Source organism: Ursus maritimus, unplaced genomic scaffold, assembly GCF_017311325.1.
Source record: "Ursus maritimus isolate PB19 unplaced genomic scaffold, ASM1731132v1 scaffold_34, whole genome shotgun sequence".
NCBI lineage: Eukaryota > Metazoa > Chordata > Mammalia > Carnivora > Ursidae > Ursus > Ursus maritimus.
The window spans coordinates 4,383,230-4,402,233 of record NW_024426008.1 but is presented as its reverse complement, the minus strand read 5'-3'; the positions used below and the strand labels follow the sequence as shown (position 1 = coordinate 4,402,233).

The 19,004-nt window shown below is 34.5% G+C and overlaps 1 protein-coding gene across 3 annotated transcripts in view; it reads right to left on the bottom strand.

Moving 5' to 3' along the window:
- AGTPBP1 (ATP/GTP binding carboxypeptidase 1) overlaps window positions 1-19,004 on the bottom strand; it is a 157,132-nt gene that overhangs the window by 98,158 nt on the left and 39,970 nt on the right. The window contains exons 4-8 of one of the 3 annotated variants that reach the window (XM_040620193.1): window positions 9,487-9,554; window positions 6,389-6,452; window positions 5,815-5,961; window positions 4,872-5,003; window positions 2,461-2,554 (exon numbers count right to left, since the gene is read on the bottom strand). In XM_040620193.1, the coding sequence (XP_040476127.1) occupies window positions 2,461-2,554; window positions 4,872-5,003; window positions 5,815-5,961; window positions 6,389-6,452; window positions 9,487-9,554 (505 nt within the window). The remainder of the gene's footprint in view (window positions 1-2,460; window positions 2,555-4,871; window positions 5,004-5,814; window positions 5,962-6,388; window positions 6,453-9,486; window positions 9,555-19,004) is intronic. The other 2 variants (XM_040620195.1, XM_040620194.1) reach the window with 2 other exon arrangements.

The following is a 19,004-nucleotide window of genomic DNA, read 5'->3' as shown; positions in this document are numbered from 1 at the left end:
TCTCTAGAGTCCACTTACTACACTACACCAATTCTGTAAGTTGGTTTTACTTAATTGTGATATAATCATTTTTTGTTTTGTCACATTACATCAGATGTTCTAGGATTGTGTATGAACTTTACATAAGTAAAAAGTTAAGACATCCCACCAAAAAATATTTAATGAATAATTATATGTGCAAGTAAGCTCCCATTTTCAAGAAGGATATAAGCTAAAATATTTGACTTTTTTTTTCCCACTCTGATCTTCTAAATTATCAGGTGAGAAGTGGAGGGATTACCTCAACTCAGTGATCTTAAGTGGTGCAAAACAGGCTACCACACCACATATGAAATATTTTTGACCAGAAAAAAATCTAATCAAGCCTCCAGCTCTATTGGTCTACAAGAAATTCGAGGGACATACCTACATGTTAAAGGACCCAAAGATACAGTCATTTTAATCCAGAATGTTGGGACAATCTATGAGACATCACCCAAGTCCTTCAACAAATAAATAAAACAGAACCCAAAATAGAGGAACTTTTATTGATTTTTAAAGATTACAAGACATAGCGATCAAATAAAATGTACAGATCTTATCTGGATCCTGATTGGAATAAGCCAACTGTAAAGAAGACATTTCTTAGACAATCAGAAAATATTAGATGATATTAAGGGATTATTAATTTTGTTGGACAGAGAAACGATATTCCAGAAACATTAAAAGAAAAAAGTTGTGTCTGAGAGTGACCATACTAAAGAATCCACAGAACAAATGTAATGGCCAATATTTGCTTTGAAAGACTCCAGGAAGGAAGGAAGGAAGGAAGGAAGGAAGGAAGGAAGGAAGAAAGAAAGAAAGAAAGAAAGAAAGAAAGAAAGAAAGAAAGAAAGAAAGAAAAAACGAACGAATGAACGAACGGACAGGGAAGGGAAAACTGAGATCAAAATGGCACAATGCTGGTTACTGTTGAAACTGGGTGGTAGGTACATCAGTTCTCTTCTAGTTTTGTGTAGGTCTCTAATTATTCTTGTCTATTTTCTTGTAGATTTGGAAATTTCCTAAATGTGATGAAGAATAATGTGTGCACCTGTTTGGATTCTTAGTCAAACAAACCCATTATAAAAGGGTACTTTGAGACAACGGGAGAAAATTAAACACAGACTGGACTTTAATATATGTTAAGGAATTAAAAATTTGGTTGAGTATAATTTTAGTATTATGGTTATTTTTTAAGTTGCTATTTAGTAGAGTGATACACTGAAGTACTCAGGGAAAAAATGTTAAAAATATCTTGGATTTTTTTTTTTTTTTTACAGAAATTCATATATGAGAATGACATCTGGGATTTGCTTAAAAATACCTCAGCAAAAATAAAAGTATAGAGGGGAAATAAATGAAACAAAAGTGGCAGAATCAAATAAGTGATTAATAAACCTAATTCAAAATAATCATCCTAATATAATATAAACTCAAGATATCTTTGAATAACTCCACAATAAATTTTTTTTTTAAAGAATGACTTCTAATATGGCTTAAGAAAAAAATACTAAATATAACCAAGTAACTGGAAATTGCTTTAATTTTCTGAGGCTGAAAGATCTACAAATGAATAGATACTTGTAATATTATATATAATTTAAAATAAGAAAAAAGAAAAAGAATGACATTATTTTGACAAAAAAGAAATGTATAAATTCAAAATACATTGAGATAAGCATGGGAATGAAGGATGCAGTCATTAAAAGATTGCAAACCTGGGTAGGGAATATAGTAGGCATTCAATAAATGTTTCTGAATGAATGCTACTCTATCAATGATCGTTTTCCTCTTACATAATCTAGGAATGTTGGACATCTAAATTTCCATAACACTGCAGTCAATGAATTTAAATTTTTTTTTAAAGAATGACTTCTAATATGGCTTAAGAAAAAAATACTAAATATAACCAAGTAACTGGAAATTGCTTTAATTTTCTGAGGCTGAAAGATCTACAAATGAATAGATACATCTTGTAATATATATAATTTAAAATAAGAAAAAAGAAAAAGAATGACATTATTTTGACAAAAAAGAAATGTATAAATTCAAAATACATTGAGATAAGCATGGGAATGAAGGATGCAGTCATTAAAAGATTGCAAACCTGGGTAGGGAATATAGTAGGCATTCAATAAATGTTTCTGAATGAATGCTACTCTATCAATGATCGTTTTCCTCTTACATAATCTAGGAATGTTGGACATCTAAATTTCCATAACACTGCAGTCAATGAATTTAAAGCTTTCTAATTTTGATACACTTTTGAAGATTAAACTTTATATTGAAGAAAATCTTTATCATAATAAAATCACTACTTAAGAACTAAGAAAGGACCCTAGATAAAATATAATTCAACCTGTTGGTTGCACAGATAAGATGATGAGGCCCAGAATAACAAAAAATACACCTCTATTTACACTCAAAGCATTTACTCACTTCATGAGACCTGAATTCTTCTTACTAAATGGTCCGATGATTTTAAACAGCAGCTCCACAACTCCATTTTTCCCTAAGGACACTGAATTCACAGCTAGGAAGCAGAGGAAAGGATGTAAAATGATTTTAAAACCTCAACAAGTAGAAATGTGTATTCTTGGTGATACAGAGCTGAAAACATACACAAATTCTTTAGCAGACCCAAGCCCCTCATAAAGTCCCCATTAGCCAATCACTTGAAGGAAAGTTTTTGGGGTTTTGTTTTTGTTTTGTTTTGTTTTTTGGGTTTTTTTTGGCTTTATTTACTGTCTTGCAGGGAGATAATGAAAGAAGTTATATAAAACAACAAAATGTTACTACATAAAAAGTTTTAAGTTGCTCTGTTTGTTTCTTCAATAATTTACGTACCAGGTCATGGAGATTCAAAGACAAAAAACACTGCTGGGCCCTCAGAAAACACAGTATAGAGGACAGTGACAAAAACAATAAACAAATAGTTACTAAGTTACTTTCTAAACAGACTAAGAGTTTCAGGCTATTTAGGTTATGCCAGAATGGAGCCCCAAGTCCGTAATGAAACTTGAAGGTATCTCTGAAGAAACTGATGCCTGGGCTCAGTCTTTACCAATGAAGAGAAGCTAGCTAGGGCAGGAGTTGCTGGTGTAAGGAAATGTCTCTGGTGCCAGGGATAACACGGCAAACAGAACAGAGTCAGTGAACACCGTGGGAATAAAGTTACATGTTAAAACATACAAGAGCAGACAAAAGTTTATCAATGGGAAGATGAGGTGGGAAAAGAAGGTAAACAATTTATAAAGAGCCCTAGAAGTTGTTCGTTCTTTTAACTACAGGGAACTGCCCGAAAGGAACAACCAATCAGACATGCATTTTAATACAGGTCAGATGTCACAGCACTGTGGGGAAGACAGATTTGAGAGACATGGGAGCAGCCTGTGGTCCAGGTGAGAGGAGATGAGGACCTTGGCTAAAGCAGCTGTGGCAGGGAAAAAGAAGTCACAACTGTAGAGTTTCACACAGAACATGTGAACAATTACCTAACCAGAAAATTGTGCCTAACATTTTCAACTCTGAACATATTTTAAAAATCATAGATAAACCATTTACTAGCCTTCTAATGGTAAATTCAGTACGATGCCACCAAAAATGTAAGCTAAAGTCTTGTACGATTTTAAATTCCTCTGTATCTATTTTTCCATTAACCCTTCTAATTTTATCTCTGTGCAGTATTCCTTTCTCCTTAATTGGGGTATTCAATGGTTTATATGTTTTATTTAGTTTTTAATTTTATTTGAGTATAATTGACACGCAATGTTACATTAGTTTCAGGTGCACAACTTAGTGATTTGACAAGTTTATTCATTATGCTATGTTCACCACAAACATGGCAATCATCTCGCCCATTACAGATTACAATATTATTTTATTTTTAACCCAATCATTTCATTTCTTAAATCAAATGGGGCTTTTTTTTCTAATGTATTCTTTTTCCCTCTACATTCCTGTGCTTTCCTTGTGTTTATTTGCTCCCTTCCTAACTTCTTTGGTTAGATATCCAATTCATTCACTTCCTTCTATTCTTTTTAATTACACAAGTGTTAATTATTTAAGTGGTCAAAGCTATTTTCCTATGAGATCACCTTAAGCCATACTGTCAAAGTATAAATGTAGATAATCGATACATACATAAAATTTTATACATATACACACATGTATTATATACATCCACATCTCCACCACCTGGATTACCGTTATTCTGCAACGATACTCTACAATATCACGTACTCCCCACAACTTCAATTTCACATGTCTTGTTAACCACTCCAATCCCACAGTCAGGAGAAAGAAAATCCCTACTTCCTAGGTTCGGGACCTAATATTAGAAAGAGTGTGTATGTGTGCTGGGAAACTATCTCTCTGTGATCTCTCTTCTCTCCAGCTTCCTCAGAGGCTGCTGTACTTTTTTTTTTTTTTTCCTGTTCTGCTCCTTCCCTATTGATTGCTTAAGATAATTAGCTCCAGATGACTATTCTTCCACATGCCTTCCTTCTCAACTTTCCCCTCGTCTGTGAAAATCCAAACAGGCTCAGCAGTTTTTCCAGCTGCCAATACCCTCCAATTCTTCCCCATCTTTCCACGGGCTGTCTACTCACGCCCTTCACTACAAGCTTTTACAAACTTCAGGAAATAAGAATTCTCAAGATTTCGTCGACTCACCTTCTCACCCCACATCACTTTTGTGGTGGTGGGGTTAGGAGTTACAAAGAGTCATATTACATATTCTCTTTTCTTGTCTACAATTTTTAGAGATTTATGGAGTTCAGGTACTTTAACAATTTAATTGCGTAACTTGACAACACTGAGTTAACTGAAAGGTGCTCTAAAGTACTTACAGTTGGCAGAATATACTCGTAAAAGCTGAAGACAAGGCAAAACCAAGCGATGATTCTGCAAATTCTGTTTGACCAAATTCAGGGTTATATTCAGAGCTCCATTAATTCTAGCTTTCACTCCAAATTTTTTGTCTGTTTAAAAAAAATGAACACAATTTATTCATGTATAACTTCTGAATGAAATGAAAATGTCATAAACTGTATACACACATACACGCTTTTTAGAACAAGCATTTTAACCAAATACTTCAAAGTTTAAAACTCATATGTATGTCACAAAGCAATGGCAGAACTCTTAAATAATCACTATTCTAAGAGTTTAGAGAATCATTTTAACCTGTGTAGCTAGACAACTATAAACTGAACTTAGGTTCTATTCCAAGGATGCCTTTCTCTATTAACCTAACCTAAATCAGCTTTCTCCTTGTTTCAAATCCCATGTTTTCTCAATTTGTATTTTTTAACATTTCCATGCCTTACTATTGTAATAATCGGTCCTACAATTTTTTCTCTCTCTTTTGGTCTTGACTAGATCATAAGCTTTTTAAGCATTGAGACTGCACAATACAAATATGACTATTAATGAAGCACAAATACATTTTACCCCTCCTCAAAGCATTCCCATCCATACTCCCTCCTTCCAGCTTCAACAGTATCCATGTAATATGTATCCTTTACACACATACACATGCAAGCACACACACACTGAGACACACTTGTGATTCTGACATTTTTCTTCCTTTTTCCAATCTATGCAATAGAATTCCTCATGAATTTAGGATCCCTAATTTTTGCAGGTCACTAATTGACTGTAAAAGCAGTCCATGACTAAGAATAAGAAAAAGCAGTACCATTTTAGATTTTCAACATTTACCAAGTTTCAAGACACACAGAATCAATGTCACAAACGGTTCTCTGATAAACACACAAGTGGAACCCTTACCTTTAGGTCCAATCTTTGCAAGAATAGAATGAATCTGCACCATCAACTCCTCATTCGGGGGAGATTCCTTGCTGGCATTCACAAGTAACTGCAACAATATTTGTGAGCCACCTTTGGTGACCAAGAAACTCGCTCTTCGACCTCCACCTAAAAAAAAAAAAATGTTTTTAATTGTTTAAACAGCAAATCCTCCCATAACATATTAGACATCACAACTCGTTAGCATTCAAGAAATACTTCAAATGATGACTTCTGAAATCAAACGCCTCAAAATCAAATTTTCTTTTATTTCATTTAGCATTTTAGTTAGAAAATAGCAAAGAGGGTAAATACAAGTGATGCCATAATTCTACATTCAAGGCTCTGAAAATGGGTTTTGGGGTGGTTTGAGGGATAGTGGAAGACCCCTCAAATCAAAAACAAAGCAACAGTAAGAGTATGACATTTCAGTTTCCAAATTCTGATACTCAGAACAGCGTCTATAGGAGTATCAGAAAATTCCAAATAAAGTACACATGATATTGCTGATCACTGTTTACAAAGAGAAATTAGACCAAAGGAAACAAAAACTTACCAGCTGACACCAGCTCAACAAGAATGCTTAAGATATTAAGTGTAGTTTGAAGATCTTTCGTGTTCTGAAATAAATAGTTTATTTGCTGTATTAAACCATTGTAAATCTGTGATTCCCAAATCTTTTCTGTTCCTGTTGTGAACTACCTATATTTTTACAAATGGTCCTTTCAATTTCCCTAAGAATAAATGTATTTGGGCTTCCACTATTCTCGTTTATCACTTCAGTAGCTTCTTCTTGACCTTGAGAATGTTTGCAAGTCATCTGAGCTATTGTTTTCTTAGTATCAACATTACTACAAGAGGAATTAATTTGTCATCTGAATTCATCATCTTCTACCAAATAGATAACCCAAATAAGTGAATCAAAATGTAAAAGGCACTACAATGTATATATTGTGACTACCCAGTCACCTAGCTTCCCTCTCAGAAGGCAACTGCATTATCAGTTGCTTGTGTATCCAGCCAAAGATAATGTGGACAAATGAAAGAAATCCATGTAAATATATGTGCATATACAGATTTATTTCTCTAAATGGTATTGTCCTGTGGATATTTTATACATTGATATCTTTATATATCAATAAATAATTTCTTCACCCTTTTTAAGGGCTACCATATGGATTATATCCATCATATGGCTATGCCATTGTTTATGAAACCAGTCACCTACCAATGGAATATTTAATTTTTTTAATCTTTTGCTACTAAAAAACTACAACAAGAAATTAACATGTTTATACAGAATTAAGTATGTCTTCATATGAGATAAATTCCTAGAATTTCTGGGTCAAAGAATATGGGCATTTACTTTGATGAATATTTACTAAATTGCTCTTCATGGAGTAATTTACACTCCCACCAACAATGTAGAACAGTAACTATTTCCCAAAGTCTGGATAACCAATCTAATAAGAGAAAATGTTTAAACACTGTACTTTGGTTACATCTCTTCTTATTAAAAGGGATGCCTGAATAAAGAAAACCACAGAGAAAGCAGAATTATGGCCTATTTAAGGAACTGTCTCACCCCCAAAGTAAAGGAATTTTCAATGTTTATACAGAGGAAATGGAGAATTGTTGTATATCAGTAATGGCATGGCACCCTTATTCTACCCTCTTCCAAAAGGGAGTGAGTGTTGTCTCTGCTTCACCATTTTAGCTTATAGACTAATGGAACCAAAAAGCCACATCCAGACCAGTTAAAGGATTATGCTTTAACCAGAAACCCTTGTCTCAGCATTGGAGGTATTAAATGGACCACCGACTCACTAGAGAGGAATTTGGAAGAATGAGAGGGGCAGACGTGTTAAAGAGAAGAGCGGACTGTGGCAGAATACTGCTTGTGTTTTGGCAAACAGGTCTCATCTTCTTCCTGGGTACACAGCCAAACCACATTTTCCAGCCCTTCTGTAATTAGGTTTGGGCCATGTGACTGAGCTCGGGCCATGTGACTGAGCTCAGGCCATTGGAACCCGAATGGAAGTTGCACTGTTATCTCTAGGCCTTACCCAGACAAGTCTCCCATACTGACTCCCGCCCCTGCTGACCTCAATAAATTGTGATAAGGCAAACAAACGGTGTTCAATCTCAAGTGCCATTCGTGTTTCTTTTCCTGAACTATCCATAATGTCTACACATTTAAATCAATGCCTACTGATTTAATTTTTCCTTACTGATTTAAAGTTCTTTATATGTTAAAGAAATTAACAAGTTGAAACACTTTTTCCTCAGTTTGCCAAGTGTCTATGGTGTTTTTTTCCCATGTACTTTTGTTAATATAGTTGAATTTATCAATCTTTTCTTTTATACCTCCTGGGTCTTTGGTCATATTAGAAAAGCCCTCCCTGTTTTAAGATTATTTAAAAATTTTTCCCATTACTTCCTCTAGTATTATGATTTTATTTTCCATGCTTAAATCTTTGCTATTGATACGGAATTTACTTTGGTGTAGGAAGTAAGGATCCACTATTCTTTTCTAAGTGGCTACCAACCTGCCCCAGCTCCACTTTGTAAATAATCCCTCCATTTCTCACTGACCTGAAATGCTACCTTTCTTAAGTGGTTTTAAATTGCCATATGATCTTAATTTATTTTCGTGGACTTTCCATTTCATTACACTGATGTCTGTCTACTACTCATGCACAATTTCTAAACTACTTAAATTACTGACGTTTTATAATGTTCTCTGATATTCGTGCAGCTAGTTCTTTCTCTTTTCTTTTTCAGAAACGTCCTTTCTACTCTTATTATTTTCCCACTGAACATTTATTTTTTTTATTATAATAATATTTTTTATTATATTATGTTAGTCACCATACAGTACATCCCTGGTTTTTGATGTAAAGTTCGATGATTCATTAGTTGCGTATAACACCCAGTGCTCCATGCAATACGTGCCCTCCTTACTACCCACTGAACTTTAGAAACAAAACTGCTGGGTTTTTTACTGAGATTACTTTAAACTGACAGATCAATTTAGGGAAAAATGACATCTTGTATCATTTTTAATAGGAAGTAATTCCTATCAAAAATACCCCGTGGTTTTTTTTTTCCAGTTCTATGGAGATATAGAGTTTGACATATAATACTATGTAAGTTTAAGGTATACAACATACTCACTCCCTGTTCTTAACACAGCACTAAATAAAATTTAAAATCCTGAGTCTGAATATATCCTGCTGATCCACCCAAAAATTTCACATTGGGATAGAAATTTAATTGTTACCAATATAATATAGTTATTCAACCAATATATGTAGTAAACTAAATCACAAATATGTATCACCTAAAACAATACATGAGAATTTCCATTATCAATCATTTATTTTATACTCAAGATTTATTTCCAACTAATGCTTTATTTTTTATTACCAAGTGGAATGGCATGTTAAAATTTAAAATATGGTTATCATTATAATCATAGGAAAATATACTTAGAGGTTTACCTAATACATATTAGAATGTTTCTGCCACCATTCCAAGTGATAACGTAAAACATAAAACTAACTTCCATTCATTGGCTTTACCTTTAGGATAAAAATTTTATACTTCATATATACATTTTTTCCTTGTACTAGTTGCCTGTCAGTGATTTACCTCTAGGGTTGACAGAAGAACTTCCATTCCTGTAGAACCTTTGGCTGTCATTTCTCTCCTTGTCTTTTCTGAAAGGTATAAAAAAGTTTTCTTCTAAAACAAGAAAAAATTACATATAGCTTTATTCTATAGCTAATGTAGAATCAACATGACTCCACTGGTCTCAGTAAACATTCTAAATTGGTTCTTGGATGTTCCTCCCTCTGATGTTGCTAATTCTACTGGGTGGGACCTTCCAGATCTCAGTTTACAAGTACTTCCTTGCATTAATCACATCTCCTATCATGAACTAGATGAATCCCTGTCAGTCATATATAATCTTAAAATCAACAACAGAGTATGAGTACCACAACTGGAGGTGAGGTAGGAGGTGGTAACGGCAGGCTTCTTTATTATCTTTATAACTAGAACTAGAAAATATTTAATCAAAATTGGTGAAAACAAAAACCTAGTACCATTTTCAAATGTTTTTACTGAATTAATACTATTTTAAAATTCTGAATTACATAAAAGTAAACAAAACTAAGGAATAAACAAAACTTGCTTCTTCTGCAAGAAATCTGGAGACCAGATCACCCAAATAATCCCTTTTATCTGAGATGGGGGGAAAAAACAAGTATAAATTTTTCTATTTAAAGGTTTCTAAGAGCTTCTCCACTATTTCTTTTCCTTTGATTAACAAGACAAGAAAGGTAGATCATAGGCCAACACTTAGGTAGACCAGATACAAATTATATGTACTCGACCTGTATTACTTCATTTATGACTTATACTTTAATCCTCCAGGAGAAAAATTACTCTTTTCACAGACCAGAAATTTGAGTTCAAAAAGGAGAAGAAACCTGCACGAAGTCATTGAGCAGTAAGTGAAAGAAACCAGGTGACCCAGGTGTTTCTGAACCTAAAGCTTACAGTCTTCCATTAATTTCATGTATTTCTAAAACAGTCACAGGAATCACTCTTTTAGGCAGGGCTGTTGTACAAAAGACTTGTTAACCCTCTCCAACTGTTTTACACCTGAATATTAGTGCCAGAAAATTCTTCTAATACAGGATGACAATGCCATTCCTTTCACATTTTGTGATTTTAAAAACAGAACACAATCTATTTTCAATACAGCACACACTGCACAACAAAGTTCAAGAGATTGATAGTACCAAATTTGTTCTACACAGGGATAATCAAGCAGTCCAAGGGCAGAATGAGCCCTGAAGCCCTGATAAGGGGAAGGGGGAAAAGTCAGCCTACGCCTTTAGAACATCACACTTCTGCCCACAGCAAATCCTGTTCAACTTCCATTACAAATAAACAAAAATCCATATGCGGTACAGTTTCGACACACAAATTACACATTTACAATTTCACAAGAACATGAAGTATATAAGATGTAGAACAGGAGTCACAAAAATCTCAGAAAAAAATTCTAATATCCATCTGAAAATCAGGTTATTCTAAATTAGAAGTTATTAAAGAAAGGGACAAATGTGCTACAGGGAAGCTACAGTATAATATTATTTGTGACAACTATCAATAACTACTACAAAATAAAAACAGAAATTAGAAATCATATTTTTCTTTAAAGCAACAATCTCATGCTATCATGCATCATCTTGGATCCAGATAATGAATTCTGTAAAACTGATAAACACTTTATAATCTTTCTAACACAAACTTGCATAATGATCTGAAGATCTAAAACACTGTTTATCTCTACACCCTATTGCCATAATTACTAATGCTTAAAAGAATAACAAATTTCTTTACCTATAAAAAAAGGGAAAACTCATTAATATTTGTAAAACCTAATTCCTTTTTTAAAAGCGATTCCTCTCCTGACACTTTGTCATTTCCCTGGCCCAGCTGCCTCCGTCAGTAAGTATGAAGTTGTAAAATAAATATTGTTTAAATATCTACAATGTACCCTTGACTTAACACTTTATAAATAAGACAACTGGTTTAATGTTAAAGCCAAATGATTTTTCAATATTAATCACACAGAATAGTCAGAAGACTAAGATCTCCTCTACTAACAAAATATTATTTTCTCACCTTCATGGAACAAACCAAAAACTCCTCTTATTATAACACACACAATCATGCAGTTTACTCCTCACACTAAACGAAAACTAGGCACTACAGTTTTCTACTCTAGACTCTGTCATCATCTAAGGGGACTTCAATGTCAATGTAGCTGATTCATTCAAATACCTAGCTGCGTAGTTTCTTGACCATGTAACAACAAAACCCTTCCCCCTGTGCTCCAATTTATTAACCCTCCTCTCAATTCTCAGACCTCAAATTGTCCTACCTCTGGATTCTTAACCTCCAATCTCCCACTCTCAGACCACAGCCTCCTAACACTCCTATTCCTCTTTGCTTTCTAAAAATCAGGGAAGCCTCACTGTCACTTTCGCTGAAACTTCTAACTCATCAGTGGTAGTGCTCTTTTCCCATAAAATCAGTTCTAGACACCTCACCTGGATTCCAAAATGAGCATTCTCTATTCCTATATCACACTAAAAATAAGGCCACAAGAATTTCTTCTCCTAGTTTAAGATTCTTAGTACCAAAAAATTCACCATTTCCAACCTCATTTGGAAACACAAAACTACTGTTTTCACTTACCCAACTCTCAGCCATCACCATCTGCCCTGCCATGGCCCACAGCTATTCCAAAATGTGTACCAGTTCTCAACCTTTCCTCTCAATCTCTGGATCTCTGTTCCCAACTCTCGGCATCTACGTTTCCCTTAGTGAATTGAAACAAAGTGATCAGTCAACCACAGATGAAATCCTATAAATAATGGCCAAGGTCCATACATTCATGTATCCAATCCTTGACGATTCTACATTCCTTTTTCCAGTCTTGGGGAGGGAAAGAGGATGTGTCATTTCTACTATGTTTTAAATCCCATCCTTTCTACCTATTTATAATAAACCTACGGCTTCAACCTCTACCCACATACTGTGTTCTATTTTCCCACACACATAACAAACCTTATTTTGACTTGCCTCCTCCTCTAATTCCTTCTGGTTTCTCCGTGAAACTCCCTCCATGACAGAAAGTCTCTACTCCCTGTGATTTTTTCATTTTCCACTCACATTACAGCATAATGCAATCTTCCTTCTAATTCCACCACTTGAAAGTGCTCTTGTTGTGGCCAATTTATTAACTGTCAAATCAAAAAGATATTTAACTAACCTCTTTATGCTACCTAACATTGCTGGCAATGCTTCCTCCGTTGGCTTGTCTAAATCAGTCCTTCCCAGTTCTTATACCACTACATGCTTTCCTCAACACCTTCAAAAATCTAAATGCTATGACAGGCAAGAATTTTAAAGCAGCTATTATAATTACATTTAATTACATTAAGGAAAATAAGCTCACTATAAACAAAAAAGGTAAGAAATCACAAAATAGAGAAATAAAAAGTATAAAAAAGAACCAAATGCACATTTTAGAAAAGAAAAATACAATAGGTAAAATAAGTATCAGACAGACATAATGACAGAATGCAGAGGAAAAAAAGCAGTGAACTCAAACATAGAAAAAGAGAAATTATCCAATCTGAATAACAGAGAGAATTAAGATTGAAAAATAGAAGCCTCAGGGTGCCTGGGTGGCTCAGTCAGTTAAGCATCTGCCTTCAGCTCAGGTCATGATCCCAGGGTCCTGGGATGGAGCCCCCCAGTGGGCTCCCTGCTCAACAGGGAGTCTGCTTCTCCCTCTCCCTCTGCCTCTCCCCCCAGCCTGTGCCCTCTATCCCTGTCTCTCACTCTTTCTCTCTTAAATAAATAAATAAAATCTTAAAAAAAAAAAACACACAAGGAAAAAAAAAAAGAAAAACAGGAGCCTCAAGGACCTCTGAAGCAATCTCCAAAAGTCTAACATATGTATAACTATATACCAAAAGAAGAGAAAATGAAGAAGAAAAAAATTTTGATCAGCAAAAATTTCCTGAAATTGATAAAAGACGCAAATTTACAGATTTGAGAAGCTCAGCAAATTCCAAGCAGGATAAATACAAAGGAAACTACAAGCAAACCTCTAAAAACCAAAACTAATGGAAAATCACGAACTCAATCAAAGAAAAACACACAACTTTCAGAAAACAAAGATTCAAAAATAGCAGACATCTCCTTTGAAATTATGGAAGTGACAAAATAGTGGAAGCACTGTTTTATATGCACTTTATAGTGCTGAAGGACAAAAACCATCAACCCAGAAATCTACACCCAGTAAAAATATCCCTCAAGAATTAGGTGAAATAAATCCATTGTCAGATAAAAAAAATTCTTCCACAACCGACCTGTCCACTAGAAATGCCAAAGGAAATTCTGTAGGCTAAAGGGAAATTATGACAGATCAACCTCATATCTTTGGCAAAGAAAAAAAAGAGTTTCAGAAATGGTAAATATGTGAGTAAATATAAAAACTACTTTTTTTCTTCCTAATGTCTTCAAAATACACATGAGTGTCTAAAGCAAAAATTGTCTTTTAGGGTTTATAATGTATATAGATGTGATACATATCACAACTATAACTAAAGAATAGTAATCATAAATGGATATGAAAGGTTCTAAGGTTTCTAAATCGCATATGAGGTTACAATATTAACTCTAAGCAAAGTGTTAATGATTATTTATTGTGATCTGCAGAGGAATGACTTTCAAAAAATGCAAACAGGTATCACTAAGAAGTCAATAGGTAAATTAAAATGGAATTCTAAAAATTGTTCAAATAATACAAAAGAGGGCCAGGGCCATGAGAAACAAGAAATAAAAACAGAAAGGACAAACAGAAAACAAATAACTGTAGACCTAAGTCCAATCAACATATTAAAAGTTATCAAACTAAATGCTCAAATTAAAAGGCAGAGAATGTCAATGTGCTATCTACAACAGACACACTTTAGATTCAAAAATACAAACAGGCTAGAAGGAAAAGAATGGGAAAAGCTTATCATGCAAACAACAAGCACAAGAAAGCTGGAGCGGCTACACTACTACCAGACAAAATAAACATCAAGGCAAAGAAAATTACTAGAGATAAAGAGGAACAATCCATAATAACAGGGTAAATTCATCAAGAGGACATAAAAATCATAAAAATGAATGAACTTTATCATTTTCAGACAACTCTATTATAGCAAAATACAAATGTAGACAGTTCCCAGAACACAAATCTCAACTGTCTCCCTCTACACCTCCTCCCGAGAGAATTTCACTTCATTTCCATTACTTTAACTACCAATCTTCTGGCTCTAAATCCTGCTCTTCATCAAAACCCTGTACTGAATTTTCCACTTTTCTCCTAACGTTTTTTACAAGGCTTAAAACTGTGGAAGCAGGGGCGCCTGGGTGGCTTAGTCGTTAGGCATCTGCCTTCGGCTCAGGGCGTGATCCCAGAGTGCTGGGATCGAGCCCCGCATCGGGCTCCCTGCTCAGCTGGAAGCCTGCTTCTTCCTCTCCCACTCACCCTGCTTGTGTTCCTCTCTGGCTGGCTGTCTCTCTCTCAAATGAATAAATAAAATCTTAGGAAAAAAAAAAACTGTGGAAGCAACAATTATAATATTGTATCATTGGGTTTCTAACATCTATTAAGTATAATATACATGACAACACAGCACAAAGGAGTGAGAAAGAAATGGAGCTATATTGGAAGAAAGTTTCAGTATTTTACCAGAAGTAAGTTGGTATTAATCTGAAGTTCAATGTTATATTGTAATCCCTACAGGTGCCACTAAGAAAATAACTATAAAAGCTAAAAAATCAGATGACACAAAAGAAGGCAGTAAAGGATGAGAATAGAAATATAAAAGACATGAATCACACAGAAAACAAATAGCAAAAAGGCAGATGTAAATCCAATCACAGGAATTAAGTACACAGATTTGGAAACAATAAACACTCAGATTAGCTTTTTAAAAAGCAAGATCCAACAATAAACTACCTTCATGAAACACACTCCAGAATAAAAAAGAGAAACAGACTGAAGGTAAAAGAAGAAAAGGGTACAGTATGCAAAGAATAACCGTAACAGCTAGAATGGTTGCATTATCATTAAACAGATTTCTTTTTTAGATTAAACATATTTTTAATCTAGAAATATTACTGGAGACAGAGACATTTCACAATGATGAAACAGTCAAACCATCAAAAGATTTAACAACTTAAATGTTACACAGCTAACAGAGCCTCAAATATACATAAACCCAAACTGACAAAACTGAAAAGACAAATTACAGTTCAACAACGGGTAGGGAATTCGATACTCAATTCTAACACTCAACAGAGCACCTAACTAGAAAATCAACAAGGTACAGAAGATTTGAACAACACCATCAACCAACCTGACCTAACCAACATTAACAGAACATTCCACCAGCAACAGCAGATGAAACATTCACATGCACATGGAACATTCTCCAGGAATGACCATATATTTAGCCATGAAACATATCTCAATAAATTCAAAAGGACCAAAACATATAAATCTCCAACCATAGAATTAAATTAGAAAACAACAAACAAATTAGGAAATTCTGAAATAATGGGAAATTAAACAACACACTGCTAAGTAATCCATGGGTCAAAGAAGAAATCACAAAAGAAATTAAACTATGTGAACTGAATGAAAATAAAAATACAACATACCAATATCTGTAGGATGCAGTTAAAGTAGTGTCTACAGGGAAATTTATAGCTTTAATGACTACATTATAAAAGAAAGTTCTCAAAATCCATAATCAAAGCTCCACTTTAAGAAAATGGGAAAGGAATGGGGCGCCTGGGTGGCACAGCGGTTAAGCACCTGCCTTCAGCTCAAGGCGTGATCCCGGCGTTCTGGGATCGAGCCCCACATCAGGCTCCTCTGCTATGAACCTGCTTCTTCCTCTCCCACTCCCCCTGCTTGTGTTCCCTCTCTCGCTGGCTGTCTCTATCTCTGTCAAATAAATAAATAAATAAATAAACCTTTAAAAAAAAAAAAAAGAAAGAAAGAAAATGGGAAAGGAAGCGCAAACCAAAGCGGAAGCAAGTGGGAGGGAAACAATAAACATGAGAGATCAATGAAATAGAAAAAAGAAAAACAGAGGAAATCAATGAAACCAGAAGTTGGTTCTTTCAAAAGATCAACAAAGACAAATGTTTAGCTAGACCTGGGTCTCTCAACCTCAGCACTGCTGACAGTTTGGACCAAATAATTCTTATAGGGGGTGGTACTATGTGTTACATAATGTTCAGAAGCATCCCTGGCCTCTATCCAGTAGATGCCAGTAACAATCCCCTTCTCAAATTTCACAACCAAAAATATCTCCAAATACTGCCAGTGTCCTGGGGCAAGTGGAGGGGATAATTACCCCATGCTGAGAACCACTCAGCTAGACAGATCAAGAAAAGTGACAGATGACACAAAGGACAAAAACCAAGAATGACAGAAAGAACATCACTTCCTAACTTACAGAAACTAACAGGATTATAAGAGAATTACTACCAAGAGATGTATGCCAACAAATTAGACCATATACATGAAATGGAGAATTATTATGTTTCTAGGGAAAAAATTAAGGGTAAATTACAAAAAGTACCATGCGTGCTACAAATAAGTAGTACATTATTAAAGACAGAAAATGTAATGCCTTCAAGGAAAACTAGTGCCAGAGTGTGGAAATGTATATCTCCACTATGTAAACAGGTATTGTAGGAGTGTGTTTTTTTTTAAATCCTTTAAATACACAAATAGTATGTTCTTATTGCAACAATTCTAACAGTAGAAAAGTACTTTAAGTAAATGAGGAACTTACCTCATTTCCCGCCATTTCCATCCCACTGATAACTATTGCTAAAAATTTGGTATGCCTACTTCTGTTTTTGCGTTTGGTTTTTTGTCTCACTCATATAAACATTACATACATATTTAATGGTTTATTTTGTACAAAAATGAGGCCATACGTATAATTATATGAACTAAAGAAACTTGTTCTTTTACTTAATATATTAGGACTCCAGAACAATTCATATAGTTCCACATATAAGCTATCTATCCCAAATATCACAAATAACTTCTTGATAGTAACTCTATAATATACTTTCAAAGTTCCACAATTGGGCTACATCAAAATCAACTCAACCATTCTCTCACTGATGGATGTTTAGGGGGTATCTTGATCTCTGATATTACAAACAATGCTGCAAAACATCCTCAAACATTCCTTTACTATTAGCACTTTCATTTTAGTCAAATACATTCCTGAGTCAGCCAGCAAATGCACTTTAAATTTTAATAAACACTGCCAGATTCTTATCTCCAAAGTCAGTAATAACTATTGCACCACCAACAGTGTATGAGAATACCCTACTTCCCATGTCCCCAACACTGGATACTGTCATTCTCTACTTTCTGCCAGTCCAACTCCTGAGAAGTACCTCTGTTGTTTTCATTATCAATTCCCGACTTTCAAAGGGTTAAAGAAACTTTTCATAGGTTTACTGGTTATTTGCATTTCTTCTTCCCTGAACTATAAATTTCTAATCTTTCTGTCTCAAATGGATAGCCAATTGAATTATCCTATAAATGATGATGGGACAGTCTTCCACTACTAATTTACACTGTTTTGACTGGCTAATCCAAGGTACTATAAACAAAGTCACTGTCTTACACAACCCAGGGGATAGCACTCAGGGGTTGGACCCCCAGTGGTGAGTGGCAAGATAGAGGGGTAGTCTCTGGTAGTGGCATGGTTGGGGCATTTTTCAGTAGTGATGTTGAAGTAGGGGCTTCCAGGCTGTGATGGGAAAAGTCTGCAGTGGTGGGGGCAGTGTACACAAGTGTTATCTATAGGACTAAGAAATTTGTTTTCTTTTGTTTTTGTTGGTTTTGTTTTGAGGAAGTATTTCATATAACAATACAGTGAATATACTTGGTACATCTAACTTTGCACTAATACAATGTACATCCTTGTACGTTGACCTTGGATAATAAGCACAATACTTTCAAAGGCTAGAATCCAGTACAGTGACTTGCTGAATTAGAAAATATAGACAGGTATCTTAGATTTTGCTGGAAGCAAATGTCATCTATTAGAGACCTCACCTGGGTTTTGGAGTGCTGTCAACTACCCCCTAAACACATGAACTGCGTAGGAGGAAGTTATCAAAATAACGGTCTATGACCGCGAAGAAGGGTTAATAGACAGAGTTCCTGAACACAGTAAATGCCTACTAAAGGACCTGAAACTCCAAAATGAAATAATTTTAAAAACTAAATTAAAAACTAATTATAAAATATCTGGGCTTAAATTTTAACAGAATGCGTTCAATATACTGCTATTAAATATTAAGGTAGCTGGTTTACCCTTATTTAAAAAAAAATCAGGGTTTTTTTTTTTGGTTTTTTTTTTGTTTTTTTTTTTACTCAAACAGAGGTTTTGGAACCTTAAATTCCTTTTTTAGTATCTATTAAAATGATGCCTAATTACAGATATCATTTATTGAACATTTTAACATTCTTTTTACAT